At 46.0% G+C, this 27,534-nt stretch overlaps 1 protein-coding gene across 2 annotated transcripts in view; it reads left to right on the top strand.

Annotated features, from left to right (window-relative positions):
• LOC119164481 (uncharacterized) overlaps nt 1-27,534 on the top strand; it is a 71,325-nt gene that overhangs the window by 34,670 nt on the left and 9,121 nt on the right. The window contains exon 2 of one of the 2 annotated variants that reach the window (XM_037416679.2): nt 9,444-9,977. The exons of the other annotated variant lie outside the window; for it this stretch is intronic. Within the exon in view, the coding sequence (XP_037272576.2) occupies nt 9,444-9,644 (201 nt within the window). The 3' untranslated portion in view covers nt 9,645-9,977. Of the gene's footprint in view, nt 1-9,443; nt 9,978-27,534 lie in introns of those variants that run through there. 2 annotated transcript variants of the gene reach the window in all.

The raw sequence follows: 27,534 nt of genomic DNA, 5'->3' as shown, positions 1-27,534 counted from the left end.
ACGCGTACCGTCAGTTCGTCCTTCCCGCATTCCCAACTTCAATGTTTCGCCACTTCATATTCGTACAAACGTTCCATGCCTAATAGTTGACAAAAAGTTTTTGCAGCGAAAGTTGTTATGAGATCACAACTCTGGTCACGCACAGTCGTACGCCACCGTCACCACCGGTTTCCGTAAACACGTAAAAAAAAACCTAGCACCAATGACGCAGTGGGGCCCGGACCCGAGTACGCTAGGTGCCAGCCCAGTATTCTACCACTGAACCACGCCGGTACTTGGGACTTGTTAGCAAACTTGCCTGAGGCAGGCTTGATGTCGGGAAAGCAATCGCCTTAATATGTCTTATAAAGCGTTTTAAAACAGCGAAAGAACAACCAGTCGTCGCACAATGAGAATAGCGTAACGAGTGGGTCGTCCAATGCTCCAAGCCATTACAGAAGCTTGTTTTTGTTCAGCTATTTACTGTGGCGCATACCCACTTCAGCCATAATTCTTCATCGTCGTCAGCCGCTGCATGAACAATTGGCACGAAATTCATTGAAAGTGTTTAGCGGATACCACGCTTCTCAGAAGAAGGACGAAAAATGGCACAGCGAATGACTGCCTACAACCCAAAAGTTTATTATTGCCCTAGTGAGTATCAGGAAAGTGTGCTTGCAGTAGTTACCCATTGAGTGTTTAGAAAAGGCGATGACAGGCCACTCTTCTAGCTTTCGCTGTGACTGAGCTGCGCCTTCCGCACAGGCCTGGCGTTTTTTTTTTTTTGCGCTGTTTTCTGTTTCTACGAATGTTCCCCGGTGCTTGCGCTTGTGTGTTCTTGTCGTTAGTTGGATCTGGCGTATATTGAGTATACACTATTGTGAGGCTGCAACAAGCCCGAAATTCTTCCACGTAAATAGTGGAAGCAGTCGAAAAGGCTGAATTAATGAAAGGCTGAATGGAGAACGTGCCTGCAAGAACAGGCCAGGCGACTTTCCGGTGGGACCCGTTTCTGTTGAGGAGCTAGTTGCGAAGCAGCGGGAAACTGCATCGACAACCAACGCTAACACGCCGAAGATGACGAAGCACGTTTAGCAAAACGTAGGTCCCTCAATCGAAACATCCCCCGCCTTCGCGAAAACACCTTCTCCTGTTCGTTCAACCTATCCTCACATCGCGCTTCCAATCCTTCGGCTTTCACTTCGAGTTTAGATCACCAGCCAAAAAAAAGTTGCACTCTTGGCCACGGCAACCATAATAGCTGATCGTTCTTGACTTTGTGTGTGTTAATATCGAAGCTGTTCGTATACTTGAGGCTTCGTCGTCGGGTGGCAGTCGTAAATAGGAAATGGGTAAGGGCCCCTATATACTCAAGACTCCTACTATTCGCCACCAGGCCACTAACTATTACCGCTTCTACTCTCATTTAATTCGTCTACTTCATTGCACTTCATTCAACTCCATTTCATCCAACGCACTTCAGTAAACCTCACTTCATTAAACCAGCTAAAATGATTCATGTTCACCTTCTCTTGTGGCTCACACCCACTGAGGGGGATTGGGGCAAGAATTGAGTGGTCTTCTGTACTCTCATAAAGTTTTAGCGTAATAAAAGCTATAAACCGAAAACGTTAAATGTTAGAACGAAATTTTGATGCTCACTTGTTGTAACAACTATAAATTATTAACCAAATAGTAAATTTAATAAACTATATCAACACCCTAATTTTCCAAAAATGTCAACATAAAGTAAATAAGATAAAAGTTATGCGTGTGTCGGCAGAGAAGGATAATATTATAAATTACTTTGTTAGTCTTTTTGCGTGGTCTATATGCAGGTAACTCTGCAAAGAATTATCTGAATTGTTTGCACAATTCCAGACATTGTCAGAAGTACCCCCCCTGGCAATGTACCGCCGTCCCTGTGCAGCCTGTGCATAGTCGTGGTGGACACGGAAGGCGGTACTTCAGGTGTGACGTAGGAGAACTGATTAAAGACGATAGGCATACAAATGTGCACAGAAGAGCGAAGTCACAATAAGACGAACGCCGCCGTTTGCGCTGTCTTGACTTCTTTGTTGTGTCCACGTTTGTATACGCCTACCATCTTTTATTACGAACCCCCAAGCGACTAGCTCAACTTTTCGCCCATTTAAGGCGGAACATTGTAGTTCTACCTTTTAGTGCTGGAACCGCATGACAGGAGTTTTTTTTTTCATAGTTTTGTGATGATCAGCACGAGATCGCTAGCGAAGCAAACAAAAACTAATTGATTTATATGGGGGGTTTAACGTCCCAACACCGCCATATTATCACGGGAGACGCCGTAGTGGCAGGCTTCGGAAATTCTGACCACATGGGGTTTCCTTAACGTACTCCCAAATCTGAGCACACAGGCCTACAGCATTTTCTCCTCCATCAAAAATGCAGTCGCCACAGCCGGTATTCGGTACCGCGACCGGCGGCTTCGCAGGCGAGTACCTTATAGTCACTAAACCACCACGGCGGGGCAAGCAAACGAAAACTAAACATCCATGGGATGTCATGTCGTATAGCTGGGCTTTTGATAAGACATACAAAAATACGAGGCAATCACTTGCAATCTGACAGGCCTTCGCAGTCGGGAGATCACATCGGGAGCGAGAACACTAAGATGCTTTGGGGCATCTATAGGAGAGTGGTCATAGGGCAGAACGTGGGATCGTGGCCGGAGAGCCGGGGAAGCAGCGAGTAACCAGTGTTGTTATGTGAGGATGAGTTCAATGCAGAACTCGACGAATACTTGTAAACGGTGTCCGCGTAACTGTGACCTGCGTATGTTACATTGGAAATCGGTAAGGCTCATTCATCGGCGTAGCTACAGACATGCGCAGGTTTTCCAGTAAGAGTAGGTGGCAGTTGTACCATAGCGCCCACCACCACCTCCCCACTCGGTGATGCCTTTGGTCACACACTCACGACTTGATGATGCTTTTTGGTTTATGTGTGGGGTTTAACGTCCCAAAACCACCATATGATTACGAAAGATGCCCTAGTGGAGGGCTCCGGAAATTTCGACCACCTGGGGTTCTTTAACGTGCATGCACCAAAATCTGAGCACGTGAGTCTTCGCCTTCATCGATGATCCTAATAATAACAGTAATTGTTGGGGTCTTACGCCCCAGAACCACCTTTTGGTCCACGAGGAACTCCGTATAGTGTAGGGGGCTCCAGAGGTTTCAACCGCAGCCGGGATTCAGTACCTTGACCTTCGCGCCATCGTGGCTCTGCACATCAAACAACTACAGTTGTAGGACATGCCCGACTGAGTTGAGATTTCGGGCTCACTTAGTGTCCCCAAATGATGATTCAGATGGTCAGGCAGATGTACAACCCTTCCATGTGCACCTAACCTCCCTGTCCTTCCTCATTTATTCCTCCTCCTCCTTCCATGTGCACGCGCCTATTGGCGTAGCAAGCAGCGTAACCGGTCGCAATGGCAATCCGCTTGCTCTCAGCAGGCAGCAGACATAACGGACCGACTAATGTAAGCCTGACACGTGCGAAAGTGATAGCATGAACGGAGACGGCCAAATGGAGGCGTGGAAGCAGGTTGCGGCGTTGGCACAGGTCCCAGGTGGTGACATCTCGCCGCACGCAATGGTAAAGGCGGACCCGAAAGGCGTTGGACATTGATCGTGCGTGAAATTAGCGCCGAGATAACCAGCAGTACGGGCGTCACGGAGCTGTTGAAAGACGGCGGCCAAAAGGTGCGCAGGGTGAATTTTGATGAAATTTGTATTTAACGCTTGTTCTTTGGGCTTTATGCTCTCCAGAACTTCCTCTATACGGGCTGGAGAATACCACTTAGCGATGGGCTTCGTGTCCAGACAATCCCGTCTTCTCTCACCGTAACTTTTAAAAGCATGAATTCCCGTAAAGCTCGCAACGCGCATTACGTGATCGAAATAAAGTTTCAGTTTCGGGACAATTTTGTGAAACGCATACTTAGGAATTAATATCCTCCATTAGCGTGCATTTCTTTCGTCTGGGACGCCTTGGAATTCTCAGAATTCTTGCATTAGTACAGATCAAAAGAATCAAATTTTTTTCTTCTTTATTTTACATTTCATTTTATTAGCCCGCAGCTTGACCAGCTTGTCTCCACGAACGTTTTGGAGTCTCAAACGATTCGATCGTTTCTTCCACTTTTAAGTGGTTCTATGGCACGCCAGGCTCCTACAGCAAGTCGCTCTATATATGGTCGTCTAGCCTAGACTATCTAGTTAGGAGCTCTTATACATGCTGTCTCTCAAATACTCAATAAAATATTTTATGTCCCCAGAAGGGCAATACTAGTTCTTATGCCCACAATTTTTGTTCTGAATACTCGCAATGGTTTAGTGGTTTCCCCAAAGTCTACAAGCTGGTCCATTCCAAGCCACAAACATTATTTCATCATCATCATCAGCCTGACTGCGTCCACTGCAGGACAAAGGCCTCTCCCATGTTCCGCCAGTTAACCCGGTCCTGTGCTTGCTGCTGCCAATTTATACCCGCAAACTTCTTAATCTCGTCTGCCCACCTAACCTTCTGTCTCCCCCTAACCTGCTTCCCTTCTCTGGGAATCCAGTTAGTTACCCTTAATGACCAGCGGTTATCCTGTCTACGCACTACATGCCCGGCCCATGTCCATTTCCTCTTCTTTATTTCAACTATGATATCCTTAACCCCCGTTTGTCCCCTAATCCACTCTGCTCTCTTCTTGTCTCTTAAGGTTACACCTACCATTTTTCTTTCCATTGCTCGCTGCGTCGTCCTCAATTTAAGCTAAACCGTTTTGTAAGTCTCCAGGTTTCTGCTCCGTAGCTAAGTACCGGCAAGATACAGCTGTTATATACCTTCCTCTTGAGAGATAGTGGCAATCTACTTGTCATAATTTGAGAGTGCTTGCCGAATGTACTCCACCCCATTCTTATTTACCTTGCTGTTAATTTTCCAAAGCCAACATTTGTCGCCCTTATATTTTACAATGTCCCCGCCGCGATGGTCTAGTGGCTAAGGCACTCGGCTGCTGACTCGCAGATTGCGGTGTCGAATGCCGGCCGCGGCGGCCACATTTCCCATGGAGGCGAAAATGCGGGAGGTCCGTGTGCTTAGATTTAGGTGCCCGTTAAAAAACAAAAACTCTAGCTGGTCGAAATTTCAGTGCCCTAGACTGCGGCATCTCTCGTAATCTTATGGTGGTTTCACGGCGTTAGGCCTAAGGCATGTTTGGCTACGGCGGGACTGGAACGGTAGAAAAGTGCTCCCGCGCCTTTCCAGACTGGCCGCGTGGTCCGGTATTCCGTTCGCAGAAATAGATACAAGCGTCTTCCCTGTGCATAGTGAGAATAATGAGATCATCGTCGGACTAGTTAATTAGCCTCATCATCGATTGGTGTACGGCGCATGTAATCGCGACGCAGAGCGCTTACCGTCTTTACTACCTTAAGATCTGTACTCACTCAACAACCAGAACGCGGGGTAATCTTGCCTATATATACACATATGCACATTTTATATATATTACGTAAATAATCGCCCCCTCTTGCACCCATTTTAAATGTGGATAAGGGGCTTGTAGGGGTCTCAATACGGTACCAAATTTCTTGCAAGAGCCTGTCATATTTTTATGCGATAGCGTAAAAAGATTGTTTTGCAGAAACTTAGGCGTCGGTGTTATTAGCTGTGAGGGAAAAAAACATTATCTTTGCGTTACCGAAAACTCTAAAGTGATGCAAATAAAGTAAATAGAAGAAAATAGTAAAAAAAATTCTGGTTTGAGTGCGGATCGAAACCGGTTCGTTTCCGTGGCAAGTGGGTGTTTTACCACACAGCCGCACCTGTGTTTTTTTTTTACCATGGTATTTATTAAAGTACTTGGGCAATCATGACAAAATCAAGCGAACAAAAGTACAATCAAATCGCGAAAGTAAGCGTTCAAGTGTTACTCATAAACACTAAATGCCTAACACAGCGCGAGTTCTTCACATGGAGAGTTCTTCACATTGTGTTATACAAACAAGAGGGGGGTGAGGTCAAACAGTTCTCTAAGACGGAGTACCAGTCCGGTCTAAAGTCCAGCTCGTCGTAAATGTTTTTCAGGTGGATAGCCATTTGAATGAAGTGTGCGCTTGAAGAGGTGGTGGGCTCTACATTGCGGTCTTGCATTCGTGTCTTCCACAAGCTGTGCATACCCATGAGAAAAAACATATCATATGGTACTTCATCAAGCGCTGCTGGCAGAAGATAACGTATTGTGTGAGAATTAATGACGAAACGTTTTTTCAGTGCTCGCTAAAGGACATCCCAAAAAGAGTATGGCATCTTTGCAGCTAACAAAGCAATGTTCAATCGTTTCCGGCACATCACATAGACGGCAGTTAACAGACGGAATGAAAATACCTTTTCTTTCTAACCATGTGTTTACCGCCAATGTTTCAGAGTGGAGTTTATAGAAGAATGTTTTTGAATTCGGTGGAATGTACATTTTGCGCACTCGCTTCAACATATCGTGACCTGGAAGATTGGCGTAGAGTGAACGGTACAATGGAGGTGGGAAGAGTGTACTCAGTAGGTCCTTGCGTGTGGAATACAGTGAAAATTACGTCTTCTGCTTGGAAATGAACTGAAAGTAACTTTCGTGCTTTAAAAACACACGTGTATTGTAACATGCTTCACAAAGCAACATCAAATAGTGCCGTAAATATGCGTGGTACAAGCGTACATGGCTATTGGGCTTCAGAACATGGGTCATAATAACTTCATCGTTCAAAGCCAGTCACCCTCTGAAAAAGGCACACACGCTACTTAAGGCCACGTAGTGGGTGTATAGACAGTTCGAAAATGTTTCATACCCTAGGATTTTGAAGTACGCACTAGGAACAGAGTATCGCTATATCGCGTTCAACTCTTAAAGGCGAAGCGAGTTCGCGAAAACATTTGCGAGTCCGCGAATGTTTTGCCGCTCTCATTCGTGCAGACGGATTTTGTGCAGTTCATTTTTTTTTTCAACTGCTGAGCAGTCTAAGGGACCAAATATCCGTAGTCCTCCCCTACAGCGTCTTTCATAATCATATGGTGCTTTTGGGACGTTAAATCCCACGTATCAACTATACTCATTTTAAGGGACCACCCTGTCGCGTAGTTTCATGTACTGCGTCGTCGTCACGCAGGTTTTGTCTCGGACATTTGGGGCCATACACGTTTGGTAAACATAAGTCGAACAAGCTGCGTGTCTTGAACGCCCACGCTTTCTTGCCCGTGCGCGCCATCATCGCCGAAGAGCTAATTCTTCTAATTCGACTAATTGCAATTCGAGAGCTAATTCGCTAATTCGGCAGCGGAGCGACAACAAAACACTAGCGCCGAGAGTTAGACGCAAATCTACAGAATATAATCGCATTGTGAATGAGACAATCACAAGAAACGAACAGAAAAGTGATGGAAAATATCACAGAATGCCACGAACAAAAAATGAAAGAAAATAAATACAGGAAAATAGAAAAGAACAGAAAAGTGCAGATAAACACTAATGACTTCTAGTGCTACTCCCTGCACCCCTTACTGTCTACGTATGGGGTGCGAGGAGGAGCACTAGAGCTCATTAAAAACTACCCGAGTCATTGGTATCAAGTTGTGCAAGTAAAAAACGCCACATCATCAAATCGAAAGTAACCGTAACACAGGGAGTTCCACAAGGGTCAATACTGGGACAGTTTCTATTCCTTGTTTAAATTAATGATATTGTAACTATATACACACTCTCCGGAAATTATTATGTATGCCGATGACGCCAACATCTTTTTTTTTTAATCCACAAAATCAAAAGGTAGGGGATCTAAGGCCAATCAGTACCTTCTACCACCCTCGTCTTGGCTAAGACAAAATAGGCTGCAATTTAAAATAGCAAAAACAATGTTATATTTCGTGCTCTAAACAAAAATATCAACCAGGAAATAGCCCTAACTTTTCAAGGGCAACAGTTAACTAGGGTTAAAGAGCAAAAGTTTCTTGGAGTCTGATTCTATCAGCACCTTTCATGGAATGCTCAACTTAATAATTTAGTTACCAAACTATCCAGAACTGTTGGATGCTTGTATAAAATTGCCCCATTAGCACCTATCTGGCTGAAACAAAACTTGTACAATTCATTATTCTATTCGAGACTATCCTACGAAACAATAGTTTGGGGTACCACAACAAAAACCAACCACAACAAGCTTATTCTTCTACAAAAGAGAACATTGCGCATTTAGGTAAACTATCAGGGACCATGTTACCAACTAACCACATCACCGATATTTTTGATATATCGAATGCTTCAACAAGCCAAGTTTCTGATTTTAAATATTACAGAATATGCATACCAATGCACTACATATATAGATAGCAGCAGTAACGAAGTCCCATATACGATATGAGACTGAAGAGAAGACGAACACTAAACACAAGGACTATGGTAAACAAACAACCAGCTACCAAGTGCTAACAATTCTAAATAAGCAAGAAGGTAATATTGACTTCAACACGACTAGAAATGCATTCGAAAATATTATAAAGGAAATGCTACTAACAGATGATTTGAGAAAGTGATTGTTAAAGCAATATGTGCATGTGTGTGAATATATGTGTGTACATATGTGTATGTGTACATATATATAAATATGTATAGCTTTTTTATAATAATTATGTATATGCTCACATTCGTATCTTCATCGCTGTATACTGTTGTAATTTATGCGTTCAGCGCTACGACTTACCGTTTTTATATTAGTTGTTTTATTCCTGCTATCAGCACTTTTTTCTATACTATGGTCCATGTTTTAAAGAAAATAGTGGCATAATAACTATGCGAGCGTAATGGTGTGCAAGTTTTTTTTTCCTGTATTATTGTATCGCAAATTATTACGATTTTCTGTGTGTTTTTTTTTTGTTCACTGTCAATGAACTACCACTACATAATGCAATATGGTGTGTTAATGTGTTTGTGGGTGCAGGGGGCCCCTGTCCGGTGCTGCTCACCTTCAGCTCCTGTACCTTTCTTGCAAAAAAGTATTCAAGATGAAATAAAGATTCATTCATTCATTCATTCATTCATAAAGAGAAGGAAAAACACACAGTGGAATCACTGCTGCGCAGTTCGTATACAGCTCACAGCAGTGGTGTAGCCAGCAGGTGGCAAACCGGGCCCGTGCCCCCCTCCCCTCCCGGAAGTTTTTTTTTTTTGCCATGACATAAAGAGCGAAAAATGACCATTTGAAGGGGGTGCTCTATCTGAAATCAAAGAGCCCCCCCCCCCCCCAAAAAAAAAAAAAAACTGGCTACGCCCTCACAGTTAGGGTAGAACTCTACTAGATTTTATTCCTTACTTCACCCTACTTCTCACCAAATTTCGGGTAGTGACCCGACCTTTATTTTTCTCTCTCTCTTTTCTCTCGCAGAAGACTTCTTCGAAGAAGATCTTCAAGCGCACCGTCATCAAGGCCTGTCGCTACGTCAGCCTCGGGGCCCTGTGCTCCTCGCCGGTCCTGGTGACGTCATTCCCCACCGAGCCCAACTTAGCGACGTCACACCGCTCCTCCTGGTCTGCTTGGACGGAGCCCGTCACGTGGACTCACGGAGCGCAGATGTACATGCAATGAGCGCCGAGGGCCGCCCGCCGCTATACGTGAAACCGCGCCAAGCCGTGAACTGTGCGTGCCCGAGGAGTGCAGGACATCCCTGTGTGATGTCACGTCTTCGTTATGTGACATCTCATGTTCGGTTGTCACTCAGCCAAAACTACACCAGCAGTGGTCTATTTTAGTACATTTGTATACGTTTACCGGGTCGCATAATAATGGTTAAACGCATATGTTGTTAGTCGTTTACCACTCGTCCTGTTACGCAGATCTCAGTGCTAAGATTTATGGCGTTGTATTACTGGGCGGTACTTCTCTTACCGTCTGCTCAATACTTATTCTATTCCAATGTGTGTCCACATTGTACACATTACAGCTGCGTGTCATGCAACTCAATTACACAATACGATAGGGACAGAATTCATGTCAGTGATGTCAGTACTTCCTTATCAATCTATGTCCTACATTGAAGTTGTCTTGCCTGTAGACCATATCATTCTGCCTTCCGGTACATTTTTAGAGTGGTTCTCCCTACTGTGCTCTTGATGTAAACGTTTTCCGCGATATTCGATAAAAAAAATGTATCCCACCTGTCTCAACGTGGGGCTTTGCCGATCTTTGTTTCATATGTCCTCATAGTTTGAATTGCCACCCAGTTATTCATGTCAATTACCCATTTATCATTTACCGTATGTCAATTGTTCATGTTGGTATCAACAACAATTCCGCTCACCTGCTTAAATTGCTGAATTTCTGGAACTTACTCATAGCGTACACTTTTTTCTGCTCCAGTCGGTCTTTGCCGTAACCTGACTTTCCTTGCTGTTTTTCTTTTTTGTGTGTGATAGAACTGTATTTCACAAGTCACATCATTGCGACCCAACAAGCTATCTTCATCCTCGAACTTTTTAATGCAGTGCGCGTGGCTTGCACCTTTCTTAGAATGAGTCGTTTTTGCTCCGTATCTTTTCTTGCCCATGCACACATGGTTTGGTATATCCGCATGTGTACTGCAATAAACTTTCTTATCTTTAGATTTATAGCCGTTATCTCAGTAGATAAAGCATCACCGGCCATATACGGCTTCTTTCTGTGCTCAGGCAGCCAGCTTGTCTTGAAACATCGTGAACAACGTGAGCCCGGAAATAAAGCCGTTGAAGAAAGTATTACGCCCACCGCGGTGGTCTAGTAGCTAAGGTACTCGGCTGCTGACCCGCAGGTCGCGGGTTCAAATCCCGGCTGCGGCGGCTGCATTTACGATGGAGGCGGAAATGTAGTAGGCCCGTGTGCTCAGGTGTGGGTGCACGTTAAAGAACCCCAGGTAGTAAAAAATTTTTGGAGCCTTCCACTACGGCATCCCTCAGAATCTTATGGTGGTTTTGGGACGTTAAACCACACATATCAATCAATCATATTTTCCGTCTTATCGTGGCCTATCAAACTCTCTTCTGATTGCTGAACGTAAGTGCAACCAAGTAGAGCGTGAATATAAATTCAGTTCATGGTTATCACGGAGTTTATCATTATCACTGCGGGGACATTGCACCTTGTTAGGCAGCTGTGAACTTCCCAGCCTTTTGCTGACTAGCCTTCGCCGGGAACAGATACGTCATCCACGTGACCGATAAGGACATAACAAATGATCTTCTCTACGTCGGTTCGTCAATGCTGCTACAGTACCGATACTTTTTTTTTGTTTTTATTTTGCCTTTGACAACAGACTTTGAACGGATACTTTTGTGTGCATTGATAAGGGTTGTTAGAGTGGCACTCGAGGGTTCGAAGATAATATCAACTAACTACTATCGACGAAGACCGGATGCTAGGCTGTTGAAAGTATGTGGTAGTTGACACAGGAGCTGTGAAGCTCGTTTAACTTTCGAGTGTAAATGCCTGTGTCAGTCAGCGAAACGCCCACACGTATAGCGAAACAGTCTCGCCCGCCCTAAGGACATTAGGACACTCGAAACGAGCATTAACGTTTCAATTAGATTGGCTACGATTCGACGCTTTTATGTACTTTTACGGCTTTTATTAAATACGAAATTATTATAAATTGCATTTATTTATTTCTTGCACACTTTTTATTACGTCAGCTGTTGCCGTGGTACCCGCTGGAGAGATGTAGCCAGAGTCGCCTAATGGCATGCACGTAGGACCTTAACCGCGTGCGTCGGACTGCGTGAAGAAAGCACCAACCAAATATGCAGTTCGTTGGCCCTCGTTTTATATTTTATTTAAAAATGAGCTGTGTAGTTATCGTGTAGTAGTGATATATAACGTTCCTAACCGCGATGTCGGTGCGATGCCACCTGCTGTATCACCTAAAGTTTGTATATTATCTGTGTTGCAACCTTCAGATGCTGAATATACTACGCACCGGTCGGGTCGCTGGTACGGTCTGTATGTAAGTGTACATACAATACAAAGTTTCTGTTTGTACAGTGCGAAATGCATTCAGGCCGATTTCTCGGCTGCTTTTAAGCTTGCGCCTGGGCTATGTTTATGTAAGCGCCGGCTCAAAGATTGAAACGAGCGAGTGATCAGTGATTAACTTTTTTTTTTCATTCGTACGAGAGAATCAACTTGTCGAAATAAACGTGCATGGTTTGTTTGTTTTTTCTTGTTACAATAAAACTGTGTTTGTGCTTGCGATTCGTTTGCCTCGTGTGTCTCACTCGAGCACATGATAATAAAAAAAAACACTCGAGAATGTTGCCGTCCTTAAAGTGAGTTCCTGTTGCCGGTCGGTAAGTAACCTATATACCCATGGAATAAGTATTCAATATTTATAACGATATATGCGGCATTACACGTGCAAACCTGGTTGAGGTTATTGGGCATGTCCTTGTTATTTAATGTGCACTGACGCCGCACAGTAGACGGGTCTTCCGCCTTCATCAATTACAATGCGACCGTCACTCGCGGAATCGAACCCGCAGCCTTTGCGGGAAGAGACGAGCACCGTAACTACAGTGACATCACGGTGGACTATCTGTAAAAAAAAACACTTCTGCGTTTGCGCCCTTCTAGTCTGCTATGAGGTTCACGCATGGTAGAGGAAAGATTATTCGATCTGCCCGGAGGACTTCCAGAATTTCATATTGCGTTTTGGGTCGGTCACTCTTTCCTGCTTCCTTGTTCACTAAGGTGTGGGTCGGGCGAAGCTCGGTGCAAGAGATCTGGAGAAAGCCTGTCAGTGGCTTTAATTGCACTCCTACCTCAACTTCCTTTTTCAAATGCTCCTGATGTTGGTGTCAGCTTCGCACATAGATTATAAAGAGGAGTTTACGAACAGTGAATTCTAGAACTGATACGGATCGAATCGCTATAACATCGAATATGAATACGAATTTAATATTATTCGAATAGTTTTCGAATAGTAAGGGAACCATTTCCAAAGCAGCCCTATAACGCTTATGTGACTCTATTCGAAACAGTTCACGAATTCCCCAAGATTTCATTAGAAACAAGTACACACAAGCCTTGTCAAAAGAACATTTTGATTACCTTCAGCCGATAAAAATATCACATAACAATTACGTAAACTGACGCAATACCGTACATCACCAACTAGAACTTTAGAAATATTCTGCAATGGCAAGTGAAATACACATGCGACGACCAGTGTTGCGTGCGCTACAGAAAAAAAGTTGTTAAATACGTTACTCGTTACACTTAAGAAAAACGAACGCGTTGCTACTGTGCCTTACCTAAAAAATAGGTTAACGCATTTCTTTCCCCCCAAAAAAGTAAGGGCAGTTACTTCCTTCATTACTCCATAGTCAGAAATCTTCGCTTTAAGAACCTACAGTAAATACCAAATTCTTATTTAAATCAATGAGTTTCCTAAATATACTTTAGCGGGAACTCTGGCGCTAGTGTCTATGGAAGCTGTAACGCAACCATGACGCTTCAGCGATCATGGGAACCATGGGTAGTACACGAATTTGCCTAGTCTTCGTACTTTACGTTCCTTCTGGCTTCGTGTCACTGCTTTGTCACGAAACAACCATCGGCAAATGTTCGGCAGGTACGCTTCACCACTTCAAATAAGCTCACTAAGTTCGAAATGGTTCGTTCTTTCATTCGAAACATTGTAAAACAGCAATAAACGAAGCTACAAGTGTGATTAGCCGCCCAAAAGCATGAAGACTAGGCGAATCCATGTCATACCCTTAATTTCCGCGGTCGCTGAATGAACGCAGTTCCAGAGTCCCATTTAGTTAATTTTAAGAAACTATATAAGTAGGATGTAACATTTATGTGGTCGCCCAAACGAAAATTTACACCCAAGTAGTGATTAAACGGGAGAAATTTGCACAAATGTCCAGCATCATTGTAGCACTATAGCGGCCTAAATTTTCCTGTATAATTACATGTGCTGGCTTCTAAATCTGTGGCGCATGGTTAAGCTATCTTTTTCTAAAATAATCACTAAACACATGATTGACTGATATGTGGGGTTTAACGTCCCAAAACCACTATATGATTATGAGAGACGCCGTAGTAGAGGGCTCCGGAAATTTCGACCACCTGGGGTTCTTTAACGTGCACCCAAATCTGAGCACATGGACCTACAACATTTCCGCCTCCATCGGAAATGCAGCCGCCGCAGCCGGGATTTGAATCCGCGACCTGCGGGTCAGCAGCCGAGTACCTTAGCCACTAGACCACCGCGGCGGGGCAATAGTCACTAAACATAGAGTGATCGATTTCATCATCAATGCTTTCCGCAATGCAAACGTGACTGAAGAAACTTGCAGTAGTTATGACAACGTGCTTCTATCAAAATCAATGCGCTTATTTTGTAGCAATGAAGGAATCTTTCATTGGCATAAATGTAGGGATATGTACTTGTGCGTTCCCTCCTTCCCATTTCTTCTTTTCGTATCGGTACTTCCCCAATGGCAAGTTTTCCTATCACCATGCGTACGATAATAGTTGGCTATATAGGACGCTCCCAAAGTAATTTTCGAAAATTATGGACCATCTCTCGGAAGGGAAACCCTGATAAGATGTAAAGCAGCAGCGGTGCACACGGCGTTGACCCGCTTGAAACGGGCGCCGACGCAGGTGCTGGAAGAACGGTTTGAAGCGAAACTCGGCGTAGCGTTTACTCGAGTAAATGTTTGTTTGAAACGTAAAGACACGGGAGGCGGGTTGGGTTTCGTCACCTTTCGTGCAAGTTTCATCGTGGATAAACGAGTCGAAAGAGTATTTCCACAGGGCGTGTGGTCGAGCGCAGCGCCCGGGGGAGAGGGTGAAGCGGGCGAGAACTGTGTTGTGAGCGGGCGGAGGCAACACCACCTAGAACTAGAGAAGGCCTGTGCAGGGCTGCGTGACGTCACCGCAGTGAGATCGGCCTAAAAGTCGGCTTCACCCAATGCTACGCTTTTTCTTTCCGAAATGGCATTTTCCCTACATTATTATTATTATTTTCGCGGTTTTGGAGTGCACAGAATATTTGCATTAAGGAATATTTTTAGTATGTTTTAACTAAACGCTGGCTTGAAATAATTCATCAGGCACTCGTGAAATTTTTAACAGCATGCACAGCCATTTAGTGCAGTTTAAAAGAGGCTTAAATTTTCGTTGTGAGACATATTTATTCGTGATACATCATAATCCAAACAGGCAGAACAATTCATAAGAAAGAAGATTATGCTTGAAGAGTACTGAGCTTCCACTTCGCAGCCTTGCTTTCAGTTCCTTTATTTTCAACTTTGTTCCGCTTTGCAGCTTTGCTTTCATTCAGCTTGTTATTTTGAACTTTGCACAAATTATTCAGCAGCGTATTGGCAGCAGCACTGAGAACATAGTTTAAGACAAGTTCAGGTGAGTGGCCACCATCGCAGAAATCCAAGTCTTCATTGCACTCAACAAGGGAAGTCACGAGGCTTACAAGAACTTCTTTTTGTTTTGCGCAAGCAAAAAATTGTGATGCGTACTTCGGACTTCTCAGCTTGTCAAGCACAATTTCCATTGTGAGCACGGCATTCACAACTACCGCTTGTGGAAATTTCAGTCCACCACGCGTTGCACTAGCTATCAGCACATCATCATCCAGTTCAATGGTCCGATTCTCAACAGTCAAGTTTTCCTGGCAGGAAGAGCAGGCAAGTTTCCTAACTGCAGCATATGCACAATATCCTGCTATATATGTAATAGCTGGTAGCATTTTCTCCTTCTCCTTCACATCATCGTCCATCACTGCAACATCAAACTGCTTAACAAGGAATTTCAAATCAGTGGTAGGAATGCAAGGTGCAATGGTATCCAAGTGGGAAGATCAAGTAGCTTCTGAAGTCTCCGCTTCTGCTCGGATTCATAAATCTGACGTATCGAAACGTGGTATTGTGCACCGGACAGCTGCATGTACCTGCCAAACCTGTCTTCCAAACTGTCGGTTTGAAATTTCCCTAGCAAAACGTATTTGAAACGAAGTTCTTCAATGCAATACGTTGACACCTCAACAAGGGCATGTGAGGTATGTCGCAGTGCCATGTGCGTTTCGCGAGTTAACTGGCCAGCATCATGCTTCAAGCTCTGCCAGTGGTCCAACCAATCCACAATCTTGTTTAGAAACTCAATTTGGTGACATTGCAGTGCACTTATCGGTTCTTGAAATGGGTCTCGGAGACGCTGACCTTTGAATGGGGTCTTGACATTCACCACATTCCACCATGTCAAAACAATGTTAATAAGTTCCAATGTACCAGCTTTATGCTCAAGTGCGACTTTGGTGCTTCTTAGTGCTGCAGCAGTTGAACTGTTGAAGATCCTCAGTGCGAGCTTTACATTTTGTCGCTCTAGATTGGATGGATTCGGCGACTTGAAGGACAAAGTTGGAGCTAGTCGCAAAAGCTCATTTTTTTCTCCTTCATGCAACTTGCATAGTGTGTTAAACGAGGCTGTCAGGACAGATGGGTTTTCCAAGAGGGCACTGAAATTGGGAAAGAAGATGCACCTTCCACAATTACGCTGATTCAGCCAGTTATTTCGGATACACTTTAATATATGCACTGCATCCAGAATAAAAAACAAGGGTCTTGATGAGTCTGACGGGTGCCTGTATACAATGCTCACTTTGGGAGGATCAGCAAAAAATGACATAGCCTTTCGGTTGATCGAGTTGATGTCAGACACCACTGCAACTACTCGTATTCCAATGTCTTCTAGGTGCCTGATCAGCAGATCAAGAAATTCATGTAGCTGTTTCGCTTCTATTTGTGCTACTGGAAGTATATGCACAACATCCTTGTTTGATGATAACAAGCTTTGTATCATAAAGACGTATGCTGTCTTTGCCGCATTTTCATTGTTTGTCGCTGCACCAGTGACATAACCACCCTTGTACTGAAAGGATGCCTGCAGGTGGATCTCGTCCATCATAAGCGTCACAAAGCGCTCATGGTCTTTTAGTGTTGATGCCAGTCTCCTTGCATAAGAAAGGAATGAATCCTCTTGTTGCTCTCTGGATGGGCTGGCACGGTAAAAGGCACAAATGCGTCTTATTGTCTGTGGATGTGGGAGCTTTAATTTTGCTGTACTCCTGATGAATCTGTATGCGTGCGGCGATATTGTGTACACAAGGCTACAGAACACCAGAAAGTCAGCTGGGTAAGTCGACGCCTTAGTGAGGAGAAAGTTCACCAGAAAGTCAGCTGGGTAAGTCGACGCTTTAGTGAGGAGAACTTGAAGTTGCTGTGTCACAAATTTGACGACTTGCACTTGCCACTCATGCGGGAGAGCTGAAGATGACAGTTGCTCCAGGAGTGCCACGACACGCTTCAGCAGAATCTCTAGTTGGAGTTCATTATTTGTGGAATCCTTCGTGACGTCTTCCACATCGCACAGAACTTTGTGAAGCACTCTCAAGTCAGAAATTGTCATAGGAAGCACAGAGGAACCTAGGTTTTGTAACCTCATTTTACCAACATACACTGCCAAAGAAAGGTCGGATGCCACTGTCACTGCACGATGCACAACTGGGGCACCTTGGTCGCTGAAGTTGAGGATAAGTACTTGTTTCTGGGTGACCACCTTGGTCCAGAAGTCAGTAAGAGAGAGGTCACCTACTGCTGTCAATAGGTCTTCGAAAGTGGCGATGACATTCTTCTTTTCTTCCGCTTCGTGAGACTGCTCTGATAACCGTATTGCTTCCTGCAACGCTTCTGCGTCCACACTAGCGCGCTTTTCTTCTGGGCTCTCGCGTGCAGAAGTTTCTTGGCGGGACAAGTAAGCAGGGCAATTAGGGAAAACGCGTGAGATTGCAGAAGGCTTCAAGCACCTCAGCTTGAGGGGTACTTCAATTACTTTCCCAGTCATGCTGTCAGTGTAGCTGGTGGAGTCTACGAAGTCACTTTCAAGAAAGTGGTGCTCACAGATCTGGAACATAAGCACAAACAACGAAGTATAAGATGAAAGCGACAGAATTATACATAACAGTTTTACAGAATTATATGATCCCAGTGCGCCGTTTGTAAAGATTAAGACAAATTCTTTCGCTTTATTTATCTGCTTCTGTACGGCAACCACGACCACGCAGTCAACAAGAATGACGTCTCACTTAGCGAACCTTGCTTTGAGACGGTAAACCACGAGCCATCGTTTGTTTGGCGCTCAAGTAGTGGCGGACGCCCCACATGTAAAGTAACTACGCCGTCTACATCGTATGTTCGACGCAGGCAGTTTTACTCGCGAATACATTGCGCTAAATCAATTTCTGATTAGGCAGAACCGCACATGAGCAACCTGAGGCGTAAACATGGCACTATAGACTTTACGGCACGAACATGGAACAATATTACACTGAAACACACCATTTGCTCAGTTGTCAATCCTTAAGGTGCATAGCGCGTCGTAACGGTTGCATGCGTCACGTAATTAACTAGACTCTGTTCCCACGAGAAGCACGACTGCCGGAAAACAAACGGGAACATGTGCTTACCACAGTGTACTTCGTAGGTGTGAAGTTTTCCCGCCGCACAGCCTTCGTCCACGCTGCATTTTGGGCGGGGTCCAACGGAAACCTGTACACGCGTGCTCGCGGTCCATTAGCGTAGTTCGATCGACAGTTCGGTGCACAGCAGCACCCGGGCATTTTCGCCAGCACACCAGCAAAAGTTCATGCAGCACGCCTGAGCAACTGAGTACAAAGAAAATGCACGCCAACAAGCTGCAGCACTGGAAATAGTGTCAGCGTTGCCAGATGCTTAGGCTGATACCGCTAGCATTGGTGCTCTTATGTATTCAAGCCTGCAGTATATCGCAATTTTTATAACCAGTACTGCGCCGCATGAATAGACCATGATGTAAATGAAAACACATATAAATTTTCCTTATTTTCTGCATCAAAAAAACACCTTGCGGCTGCCACATTCAATAAACAGTTTTCTACCCACAACGCGCATGCTGGCAGATGGATCCCGTACTAGCCACAGCCGAAAGCCAAGCCGAGCCGCGCCAGTTCCCGTGCGCGCCGTGCGCTCTCTCTGCTCGCGTCGTCGGGCTTGCAGATCTCACTGTGGTGACGTAGTTGGTGTGGAGAGGGGGACATGCGTGGGCCTTCTCCTAGTTCTAGGTGGTGTTGGCTTAGGTCGCTGCAGCGAGCGTGCTGTCCGTGAGGGAGAGAGTGACGTCAGCGTGCACTTCCGAGAGAAGCGTGCGGGGAGAGCGTGACGTCAACGCGCATCTGCGGCGTGACCTACTTGGCACCACTCCAATACCTGCAGCAAGAGCACGCGTTGCGGCGCGTTCGGACGGACGTACGTACAGCGTTACACACGTGAGTCAAAGAGCTGCTTCGCGTATAAAGAGCTCTGACGTGTGGGTGTTTCTACTGGAAGGGGGAAACGTCACATATCAACTCACTGCTGCTAATCATATTAATATTCGCGCTCCTAGTGGGCAAACAAAGTCGCCTTTTCGGAAGTGATTGCGGTGAACACGTGCGCCGGATTTCTGTTTGTTGATCTTTCTAAGCTTCATGAACAGTTCACTGTGATATTCATTATCCTTGAGATAAAACTTTAAATGTAGAAAGGTACAACCTACTCATTTGCATACGTGGTGCATTAATCAGCGGCGCTACCAGCTCCAGCGTTGCAGAGCAGGTTGCCATTGTCCTTGCATTAACGAACAGCGTACATGACATAACTTATTCAAACTCCAAGGCGGCTATCAAGGCGTTTTAAATGGGTATGGTGGCTGCCCAGGTCCTACAGAACCGTAAAAAGGCCAAAGACTTAAAAAATGACTCATTGGTCTGGTTTTCTGCTCACCTTGGACCAATTGAGGGCGCTTCGATCAATCAGAACGTGGAGGTGCATTCGGCTGCACGAGATTTGACAGACCGTGTGCCGGGTAACGCGTCGTCTCCTGGGCGATCCGAGCATCTCTACACGTACAACGAGATATGCAAGCACCGTTGTCTCTCAAGAAGAGTGCTGCCCCTACCACACTCCTCACTGCGCAGGGCCCCTCCCAGACTGCTCCAAACAAGAACCTACCCGAGCGCTGCGCCACTGCACACAATATACCCCGAACAATTCTCAAGCCCGAATTGCCTCTTGTGTGGTGGTTATGCTAATTTCGAGCGTGTCCTGTGGGGCTGTGCCTTTGCCGGTCCCCTTTTCCAAGAAGAGGAAAGGAACAAGCTGATTAAGGCCAAGGACCTTACCTCTCAATACCTGGCCATCCAGGTAGCCCGTGCGAGGACGGTCAGGTTTAACCTGACCGTCCCCGAGTGGGCCTAGCCAGGTGACGCTGAGTTAACTCGCGTATATTGTGGACATAATAAAGTTGCTTCACTTACTCACTCACACAGCCCCAGGGCACCATGCGGCCGTAAAAATTGGTCATTCATTCCAAGCTCTTACTTCTAAAAGTGAGCGCACATGAACTGCTTTTGAAATGAGTCTGATTGCGATCACCAGGTTGTCGCGAGAGCAAGGTTTCGCGTAGAACCCTGTTCTTTTACGGCTCACAAGCGCAGCAGTCAAGGTCGCCCCCGTTCGGGACTAGAAGGGGAAAGCTTACTCGGAAAAGCGTCTAGCAAGAGGCAGGTCCGGCGCCACCGTCCGAGTTTAAGCCCTTGTTAACAGGCACGCGTGTCATTGAGAATGACATGGGGACGCGACCACTTAGCCTGACCGAGACATAGTGGCGGCAGGTAAACGACCATAATCTCCCCCGCTGTTGTTATGATGTCGGGGCGCCTCGCTGTCGCATGTAAACCTGGAAAGCGCACGGAGCCTAATGGTGTATCCATCGCTCTTAACGACGCTTCTAGGAAGCAACAGTTAATGAAAGAACTGACGGAGCCCGAGCGTGGGAACGGCCGCCGACGGTAGTCGGCCGAAGGAGGCAGCACGAGTAATGTTGGACAGCACGGCCTGGCATGGGAGAGAGTGTCACGTGCGGAGGACCTATCGCCTTGCGTGTTTCATTTTGGGGACGAGGTTTTTACAAATGTAGTGCTTTTATGAAAGTGTTTCTGTGATTGGTTGTGATGCTGCGAATCCCAACATGTGATAGGTTTTTGTGAAGACTCTTTGTTCGACCAAGGGTTAAAAAGAGGATGTTTGATTCGAAAAGAGCAGCAGAGTCGGGGTCAACAGCGGATCTCACCACCGGAGACCAGCTATGCAGGCCGAGGGGTATGCCACCATTTTCTATGTTTTGTCTTTGTGACCCAGTGCATTTTGTAAATTGAAGTTGTGTTAGCTAAATAAACCCCCAATGAGTGCTCCCCGAAATCATCGTGTTGACTTCTCATCGATTGCCTCCGCGGAGTTTCACCCACACTTATTCGTCTCCCTGGTCGTCCGATGCGCCTAACTTAAACAACCCCGACGTTTCGCTACAAGGTTGTGACGAGACTGAAAAAAACGCTCTCAGGCGGCCAGCTTCCGGCATCTTAGCTGGGATCCATGAAGCAAGACGGCATCACGTGATCCAATTTCAACGACCGTATCTCCGGCGGTGAACCACGGGTACAATGCCAAACAGATGAAGGCAGCGGAACTGTGATGGCAAATTATCTTATTACAATCCCACGCATGTCACTGTTACTGTGAATTGAGCTTTAGCAAGCGAGAAAGTAGCGAAAAATGGAAGGATGTACCACCATCGCACAAATATATTGAAGGACTCTGGATCTACTAACGCCACCTCAACTTTCTCGCAGCGATCACCAACGCAGTCCGAATCAGAAATTTTTATTATTTCTATAAAATCCCGTTATTGCGATTGCACGGAGGAAGGAAAAAGGTAAGGAGAGGGCATGCCCAGCCGGCGCAGGGCGTAAAAAATGTGGCGGAAATTACATCATGGCGGCCATGTTCAGTAGGCACAATGGCGGCGTTGTTATGGTTACGTGTTGCGCAGTGGAGCTGGTCTAGCAGTGAGCGGCCGCGGCTGGCGGCGGAATGTGTGCCTCCCCAGGTCTCGTTCTGAGCCGTGGCGGGCAATATCTGTGCTCTGCGCCGCGTTATTGGTTACGCAGTGTTCTCCTGGCTGTTACATTACTCTTAGCAACGTTTACGAATCCCTTTGTCCATCACGGGGTTTCAACAGTGCGTAGAACAAGTGCTATCCATGTGTCGTGCGGCGGATGACGCGGATGAAGCAGTTAGTGTTCAGCGAAATTGCGTTAGGCACCATGACGAAGCTCAGTGACGACGAACGCCTTGCAGGTCAGTGACGGTTGAGCAGTGCTGCTGCTTGTGACAACGGACGACGCTGTTGAGTCCAGCAACACGCGCCGTGAGGACCATGTGCACATACGTAGTTTCGTGTTGTGTGTGTACAGTAATAACTTGCATGTGCGTATTAAAACACCTTTTCTGTTCCGCTTTGTACACTCTCCACCAGCATTGCATGTAATCTCAACGTAACAGCAACCACGTTCAACTGTCACTAGCACCGTGCTCAAAGTCACCACGGTCGCAGAATGCTGACGCAGGTGAGTTTCACGCGGAACACGGACACAGTGGCAGGACGCTGCGTCAGTCGCGTGGCGGAATGCAACCGTAGAAGGCGCACGACCGATCGCGTTGTCTGTACAGTTGCTGAAATAATGACGTGAAAGCACTCGCCGTTGTCAGTGCATCTAGCGCGCGTTCTCTCGTAGTTGCTTCGTTGTCGGCGAGCTGTTACTCCCTGTTATTACTCGTACGAAGCGATTTCGCTGAAGGTGTCCTGCTGGCTCAGAGTGATGAGCCCAGTTCCATTAGTTTCGGATCGTCACGACACACGCGCTGCGCAGCCCACGTGCTTTCCGAGAGGGAGAGGGAGTCGCGCCTTCTGCTTCGCATTCACATGTAAACAAGAGAGGAGAATTTGCCTACTCAATATGGCCGACTTCCGGCTTCATCGCGGCTTCACAACGAGTGACGTCAGGGCCGCTCCTTACCTTTCCTTCCTCCGTGTTGCGATTGAGTATACAGGAGAAGGTCCTGAAGTCGAGGACAGAACTGGGATCTCTTGTGCAGGCTAAACATGGAGAAAAGTGTAACGTTTGCATCGGCAAACAGGAGGAAAATTTTCAATGCGCATTTTGAGAACAGTGGTTACAAAAAATTCTAGTACCTAATATAACAAAAAAGAAAACATGCGATACACCTGAAGGAGAAAAAAAAGGGTTTGCAATATATACAAAAGTTGTAAAAACAACACCAAAGTATATTTAGGGGCTGTGTAAAGAGAAAGTTATTTGGAAGTATACTGATTGATAAGAAACTTTTTTAATTATTTGACAAATGAGCTTAGAATCACTGATTTTATGACAGATGCCAATGAGTTTCATTGGAAAAATGGACTGGAATGAGTGGTTTGCTTACCGTAGTTAGTTTGGATTCTGGGCAAAATGAAGCTATTGTGTAAAGCAACTCTAGTGTTGTTAGGGTTAAAAAATAAAAAAGGGGTGAGAGAAGTGGCACAGCTATTATTGATTTGTTTAAATAACCAGAACGCTAGATTGTATTTAACTGTATCGTGCATTGTAAGAACATTATACGCGAAGAACAACTGTTTGGAACTGCTGTTAGGTGCGGTAGAAGTTGTTATGCTGGTTGCTTTGTTCTATCCTGATTGTTTTCTTCTATGAAATTTTAGGTTTCTCTCGAGTCTGACACCCAAGTAAACGCAGTCGTTGCTCGCATGGATCAAATGATGAAGAATAGAAAATCTAGGAGCGGGTACTAGCGAGATTTCCTGTTCGCGATCTGTCGAGAGTCATCGTGGTATCCGCCCCAAACCACTTCTATTTTGCTTTTGTCGATGAGCGCGGTGGGGATGATGGCATGCAGCCAGGTGCAGTTTGACACCAGCGATGTTGACATACTTTGCACGACCGAGTTTCGCAGCGAGTCTGCGCCGGACTTCACTCGTGTTCGACCGTTGCACCGCCGAGAACTATGGGGCTTCGACGGTTTTGATCACGTGGTGCACTTCTCCGCCATGGCAACCTCCTACCTACTTTTCCGATGCGTGCCGCATTCATCGTGCGGTATATTGTGTGACCCTACGTGGTCCTGCTCTTGCTTCTCTGCCACACGAAGCCACTGCTGCAATTGTCCCAACAGAAAGCGCCATTAATAAAAACAGAAAACGAAATACACGTGTACATGGAGTATTCGGCAAACGGACACTTCGAGTTGTTCGAGGTATAGCGCATCCAGGACGGGACAGAGAAGAAAACACAGAACACATACACGGCGCTATTCTACGGCGCTATTCTGGCCTCTTAGCTACTTCGAATGACGTCGATGACGTCGACACTTAGACACTTCGCATGACGTCGATGAAAACGAAGCTTCGCTTTCCGTCGGTTGCTGCCGGACATCGCGTAAACGCAGAAAGAGCGGACGCGAGGGCGCGGGGGATCATTTTAGACTCACTGCAAGGCAATTCTGCTTCCATCGCGAGTCCTTCGCCTCGAGGTTCAAACGTCGCAGCCACATACATCGTAGCAATCAGGAAAGCCGCGACCATGGAGCGTTCATTTATATGCACACGTGGTGACGTATTACGGCGCCGAGGCCCATAGTAAGGGGGGTTCCTTATAGTCCTCTCTCCCGTTACCGAAATTCTGATGCAGGAGATGTTTTACCAAAAATTAGTAATAAAAATTGGAATTTTTCGGAGCGATCGAAGCTCCTCTCACAATGTCCGTTGTCACCGTCGTCGTCGTCATAGGTCAAACTTGGACCACACAGGTGTTACATATACCGTACATAGAGTGTACATCGCGTACATATTGTTTAAATATAGATCGACTCCCTCCGTCCCAACATCCATGAGTGCGTCCATTCATCCGTCCGTCGTGCATCTGTCTGTCCTTCATACTAGTCGGCGACTTCAACGTAGTCATTATAGACCTTAGGACCAAGCTTCGCCCACTCGTCATCATTCGTAAACATGCTGTGACTTTATTCTACAAAAACAAAAGGTCTTCATCCCCAAGTGCCCCCCCCCCCAAATGGCTACATGACTGGACCGCCTTCTGATTTTCTTAGTTTAATGAGATTCGTGACGACAACCCTTCAGCACCCCCCCCCCCCAAAAAAAAAAAAGAAAATGGCTACGGGACTGGACCGCCTTCCGATTTTCTTAGGGCAATGACATTCGTGACGACAACGCTTCAGCACCAAATCTGGGGCGAGAGAAATTGAGTAAGAGGTCCAGGTCCTTGCTTGCAGATATCCAAACTGATAAGCCTTATCTTTTCACTCCCAACTAAACCTGCGCGCATTATTCAGTGTCACTGTTCGTTTCAACTACGCATTTCTCGTCAGCGACCCCTTAAGGTTACCTAACTGGTTGTGAGTATCAGACGCCCAAGCTGGAAAGTTAAAATATTAGACACCTATATGCGCATGTTTTGCCGTCTACTTCGCGAGAGAAGGCGAATCGAAAACATGGACATCACTGTCAACTTCAACTACGAAGTATAGCATGCAATGATGCTTCCTTTTCTGCTAATACAGCTCAATATTTCGTGTTTTTTTTTTACGTAAGCTTGTTATGATGGCTTTATTAAATGACATATGCGTCATCTGACACTGCTGCGGTGTTGGTGTGCTGTTTCTCGGCACTACCTTTGAGTGTTGGGCAGGCCCACGTCACGTGATAAAGTGTTGGGTTTTATCCACATAGCGGTCATTTGTTGTCACATATTGCCGGATAGATTTTGCCGAGAAGACTGAGATTGGGTGCGTATTAGTCTGCAGCTGTCTCGAGGCAACCCACTGCCCCTAGCTGAGGTGTTTATGGAAAAGGGGGTAAATCCTCCTCAGAACTATCTAGTGGTCTAAAATTGCTTTATAGTGTCTAGTGACTGTGCCTGATTCCTCGTCGTTGTGCACCACCCGGTTGGCGTATAGATGTTCGGTCTTTGGCGTCGGCACGTTGGTTCCCTGTGACAGGTTCGTATCCTGATGTCCCCGTAATGGAACAGCTCGTTAAGGTGATTCTTCTTGCCTTAAGTGTGCGGATGTCTGCAGTGGATACGCGTCCAGTGGTGTGCCATCTACACGCTTCTTGCGAGTCAGTAACCATTTCCGCAGTAAACTCTACGCTCTGGTGCGTGCCCAGTGCGATCGCTACTTTCTCAGCCACGAAGGTGTTATTGCTTTTGATCGATGCGCTGTTATTGGCTTCCCTAAGCCGATGATCAACAACACTTACTTCTGCCCCGCAGTGCTCTTGATATATGGCCACGTCAACGTACCTATAACGCTGGTGAAGGGCGGTTCTACGCGATGTAAGAAATCAGGCATTGCCTCCATGACGGTCTCAATGGCAACCCGTCTGCGTATGTAATCGGCAGTAGTGCTAAAGCACAAAGATCACGAATAAGGCTCGCTGAGTTACCAATTCTAAATACGAAAAGTAGGACGCGGTCCGGAACAGGGGCATGAGAAGAGAACGACAGCTCTTGTCGCTGTTCTGCGCTGCACCCAACTTTTTGAAGCGAAGCTCCTTAAGCCATGGGTCGTGCGTCCGCGATGTATGGAGTGGTAGCAGTTGTCGTAGTAGTATGTAGCCACCTCGACGTCCGGACTAGAGGAGCGGCAAGCGCGCACTCTTTTGAATTGAGGGGGAAACCCGCGCACGTTAATCATAAATGAAAAGATAGTTCTGGTGAAATAACCTACAGAGACGTGTATTGGTGACTTAATCTCCAATAAAATTTGCTTGAATTTGAATCTCGCTAAAAAAAACTAGTAACAGAAGGACGCACTTTGAGCACTACCTGACCAGAAAAGGTTGCCACGTTAAAATCGCTGGGCATAACTCCCTTAATTTTAGCAAGTTTTGGCGAGGGTTGGGCCGCAGTGCCATGAACCGGCGGCGGTGAAAGGTCCGAACTAGACCCCAAGCGCAGACCCTAAGAGAGTGCGCGCGTACCGCTCCTCTAGTCCAGCTGTGCCACCTCTCGTTTAGTCCTTGGAATGTCCGCTGGATGGCGGTACTTCTATGTGATGAATATATGATGAAAACTTACGAATTGCGGTACTGTAGTGTTGACTAGATGGATGGACGGAAAGACAGACGCACGGGCGGACGCACCCACGGATGGACGTATGGATGGATGCGCGGACGGACGAACGCACAGACGGACGGATTAACGCATTGACGGACGGATTAACGCATGGACGGGCGCACAGACGGACACACGGACGGACGGAAGCGCTGACGGACTCACAGACGCTTCGCCCCACTCATCACCATGCACTACGTGGATATGATGTGATTTTTTTTTTTATTTAGAATGAGCCGCTGACTGACATGTGGGGTTTAACGTTCCAAAACCGCCATATGATTATGAAAAACGCCGTAGTGGAGGACTCTGAAAATTTCGACCACCTGAGGTTCTTTAACGTGCAACGAAATCTGAGCA

Source organism: Rhipicephalus microplus, chromosome 8, assembly GCF_043290135.1.
Source record: "Rhipicephalus microplus isolate Deutch F79 chromosome 8, USDA_Rmic, whole genome shotgun sequence".
Classification (NCBI taxonomy): Eukaryota; Metazoa; Arthropoda; class Arachnida; order Ixodida; family Ixodidae; genus Rhipicephalus; species Rhipicephalus microplus.
The sequence above is the reverse complement of the archived record's forward strand: the minus strand, read 5'-3'. Positions and strand labels throughout refer to the sequence as shown.